The sequence below is a fragment of the Cariama cristata genome, unplaced genomic scaffold, assembly GCF_000690535.1.
Source record: "Cariama cristata isolate BGI_N322 unplaced genomic scaffold, ASM69053v1 scaffold10253, whole genome shotgun sequence".
Classification (NCBI taxonomy): Eukaryota; Metazoa; Chordata; class Aves; order Cariamiformes; family Cariamidae; genus Cariama; species Cariama cristata.
The window spans coordinates 11,270-15,174 of record NW_009607824.1 but is presented as its reverse complement, the minus strand read 5'-3'; the positions used below and the strand labels follow the sequence as shown (position 1 = coordinate 15,174).

At 41.1% G+C, this 3,905-nt stretch overlaps 1 protein-coding gene across 1 annotated transcript in view; it reads left to right on the top strand.

Moving 5' to 3' along the window:
* Window positions 1-3,905, top strand: part of KIAA0922 (KIAA0922 ortholog) — a 46,469-nt gene that overhangs the window by 41,416 nt on the left and 1,148 nt on the right. The window contains exons 29-31 of the mRNA XM_009696892.1: window positions 405-525; window positions 2,052-2,140; window positions 2,987-3,129. Coding sequence (XP_009695194.1) covers window positions 405-525; window positions 2,052-2,140; window positions 2,987-3,129 — 353 coding nt within the window. The remainder of the gene's footprint in view (window positions 1-404; window positions 526-2,051; window positions 2,141-2,986; window positions 3,130-3,905) is intronic.

Sequence of the window (3,905 nt, the reverse complement as noted above, 5' to 3'; positions counted from 1 at the left end):
CATGTGGTTGGACTTCAGAGACGGTTACTGACTGATGGGTGGGGACGAGGGGGAGGCTAGTGGGGATCAATCGCATCCCTGCCATCCATCCTGCTGTGAGGAAGGGTGCCGCCTTGGCACTGATGGCTTAAGGTCTCTCTGTAGGAATTTCTTGCCCTGTTTTGTTGAGTTTCAGCTTCTTGGTTCAAGTCTTTTTATATATATTTTTTCAACAAATAGAAGTTTTGAAATTTGTTTAAAGATGGACATGCATCACAAAAAATAGATTGGTTAGTAACTCTGGATTTTTTTTTAATCTAGCATACAGTCTTTATTGTGGATCTGAGAATAGAGTGGCACTGTGATATTCAGACTTTGTGGATCCTCCTTCCTGTTCTACATTTCATTCCCTTTTCCCTTTTTAGGTCTTTACCCGACAGGAGACTTGTGGCCTGCCCAGCCAGTCTGCCTGACAAACAGTTTAAACTACAACCTTGAGAATAATATACCGTGCATGATCCAAGAAACCCCCTCTGTCCACAACAGGCAAGTTAAATTTTCTGTAAACAGTATGGATAACACTTTATTCAGGTTTCTGTGATGCAGAGGACTGTACTAGAGCTTATCTTACAATATTTGTAAGGCAGACGGCAGTTAAAGCAAAATTCTTGCTGACATTTCAGTCTTAGTTCTAGTTGTTTATGCTCTTCCATTAGTCCATCATGATTAATTTTGCTAAGACAAATTCACTGGTGTTCCTGCTCATATATAGATATTCCAGAATTTCTTTCAAATTTAATGTGTGTGTTGTGTGTACTTGTGTTAAATGGTGTGAACAGACATTGTTAAATAAAGACAAATAGTCCAGTTTGAAGGTGGTGTAAGGATACCAGTTGGTCTGACTTTTTCAGGCTCTGTGTAGACTTGGGTTGATCTTCCTGTAGTAATGAACTTGAGTAATTCTCATGCTTTAAACTCTGGACACTGCAAATTTTACTAATGAAGGATGCACCACAAACTAGTGAGAAGAAATACTCTGCCACCACATAGCAGTGAAATACGGCCGGTTCTTCAAGTCATATCCTGTCATCCAAATGGCAGAGTAGTAACGTAGAAATCCCCCAGTGATGGTCTTGTGATCCCAACCAGCCTGCTAACCTCAGTTCTCACTGTCACGTCAACAAACTGCAGCCCTGATGATTGGGAGCGATGGCCAGTAGTGTGTCCAGCTCTTACGTCAGATGAAATACATGGTGATTTGTGGCAGATTCTGTATTATGCTACTGTGCTTTCATACGCTTATCTGGATTTGGACTTTATATGCAAAAATACGTGTAATTATTTATTCATATGTAGTAGTGATAACTTATGATAGCTTCTTGCCTGAATAGTAAAACTTAATTAGCGCAACTTCATGTGAAATCCTTTTATATGTCTACCTTGTCCAGACGGGGTCCAGACTTGGACTTCTTCAAGCTTTCTGCATAGCAAGGCTTGTTTCATTACTGACATATCTTCAAGAATTACCTTTGAAAAGTCCTCTTGAAATTCTGAAATTATTTTAATTAAAACAAGTATAATCCCTACAAATTAATATGTAGTTTAGAAAACATATTGTTTAACAGGACTTTAACATGTGTGGTAGGGAAATTCGTTTTAATTGTTCTTCTCAAGCATTCAAGTGCTTGAGAATGCAACACATTTTCTTCTATTTCAAATCACGTTATTTCACCACATATCTAGCGTTTCCATGGTTGTGGAAAGAAGTAGAATTATTTTCTTTTTACAGAGGAAGAAGTTGAATGCAGTTAGGCGTTGTAGGACTCTGGTAGCTGTCATTCCAAGTTCTTCATCCTCCCAGAGGAAAAAGAGCTCAGTGCGAGAATCGCTGTGATTATGTAGTGGCAACAGAGTAGATGCTGTCAGAACTGGCATGCAGAATGTGAAAAGTCTCCTCATCAGCTAGAGGCATTTTGCATCCAACAGCTGTACATTAAATAAATATTTCTAAATAATTTTCAGAAGTTCTGCAAATTGTTTTTGATAGCAGATTCTTCTTTTTCTTGGAACAGCTTCATCGACTGGAATGCGGCTTGTGACAGCCAGTTTTCCAACATGTATTGTCCGCTAGAGATGAATGAGTATGGTGCTTTCCCAGAAGGTAAAATGAAATAAAGCTTATGCATTATCACTGGGCATGTTTTTGTTTTTTTTTTTTCCTCTCACCTTTTGTAGAACAAAAGGCTGAGCTTGTCTATAAACATCTGGGCATTCGTTGCTTAAGTGGACTTTACCGTTTCCAGCTGACTGGGTGCTCTGTAGTAATAAACAGTGTCTGCATGTGGTGGGTGAGAAGAGTGGTCTTCGTATGGAGTTATTAAGCCTGAAAAGCCAGTGTAGAGGACTCTGAGAGGGAGTAGAGAGAAATGCTCATGACTGCAGTATTACACAAATCTTTTTGCACAGTTTTCTTTGTTTCCCCTCTGGCAGGCTTCTGCCTTCCAGCGTGTGAAACAGAAGGCCTCTTGTGACCAATTACCTTTCCAGACTAGAGTTTCTTGGCTTGAGAAGCACGCTGGCAGCAACCTAAAATTCTTTAGCATTACCTAAGCAGTAATTAAAGGTCAGGCTGCAGTATCACAGGCAGCACGGTGATCCCTCAGGTGCTTAGAGCTCAGGCATGTTGGCAGTGAAGCCTGGGTAGGCTCTGCCACGCACGTTCTGTGGCTAATAAAGACTCTGCTCTCCAGTAGAGAGGTTGCCAACTCTTTATCCCGTCCTCCTGATAGCAATTTGTTAGTGGGTCCCTAATAGAGAGTGGTAGTCCTGTTAACAGAAATTGTTACGCTTTGCTGCTGTGCTGCCCTGAAGCTGCCCGAAGTCACGAAGGCTTAGGTCGGTTCCAGGCTGGCTCGCTCTGAGAAGATTCAGTGTTCCTCCACAGAAATGTTGGCAGTGTTTATATTGCAAAAGACTCATTTTGTCTTCCTGCTTTTATAAACTGCAGAAAACATGAACTACCCCAGTGGCTTCCCAGGTACTGCAACGGTGCAGAACACAGCCTTCATTGACCAGAACTGTCCCTCCACCTGGACCGCGCCGCCCAACATGCCACCTGCCTGGGAGCCCGCCAGTTATGTCAACTCCACCGTGAGTATTGTCACTGTGAGGGCTTCCTTCCTCTCCTCTTCAAAGCCTTCCCAGTGCACTCCTGTCTTTTCCCTACGTGGTGCTCACATGTTCTTCATGAATCCTTTAAGTAGCCTGATGTAGGTATTTGACGCTGGCATTGGTAGCCTGGCTTTTTCCCAGCTGTTGGTCATGTAGTTCATGGTTACTGGACCTTGTCTGTGAAATTAAGATGGATCCTTTTGCCTGAAAATTGACTAAAATCATCTTACATATGGAAAAACATTTTGGACTTACGCAGCCTACTGAGACTTTTTCCTATCAAAATCAACCTTTCCAGATGAGGGTAAAACACAAAAAGTGCTGACAGCAAAACCCAAAGGGATTTGGAAATTGTAGAGGTGAATGGACAGCTGCTCTCAGTGACTTTGACAGGCTTTTCTGCTAGGAAATCCAAGTGATTTAAGCTGGATTTGTGCAGATTTCTGAATGCTGACTTTGACCTGTTATGCTCCAGGCTAGCCATGTTTATGTCATCCCATGGTTCAATGTAGTGACCACAGTTCAAGGTGGTCTTTAATTGTAACCACCTTCTCTTCTGCTCATATTTCAAAATCTTCTATTTCAGAATTTTATTTTTTTTTAATTTACAGTAGCTTTATTTTGAATAAAGCTAACCAAATAAAGCAAGAAGTATTTCCAACTGCAAAAGTGAAAATTCTGCTGTCTTAAAAAGTGGCAAAACTGGTAGAAGGCTGTTTCCTAAAATAAATGTGGCTTTATCTCATATTTTATTC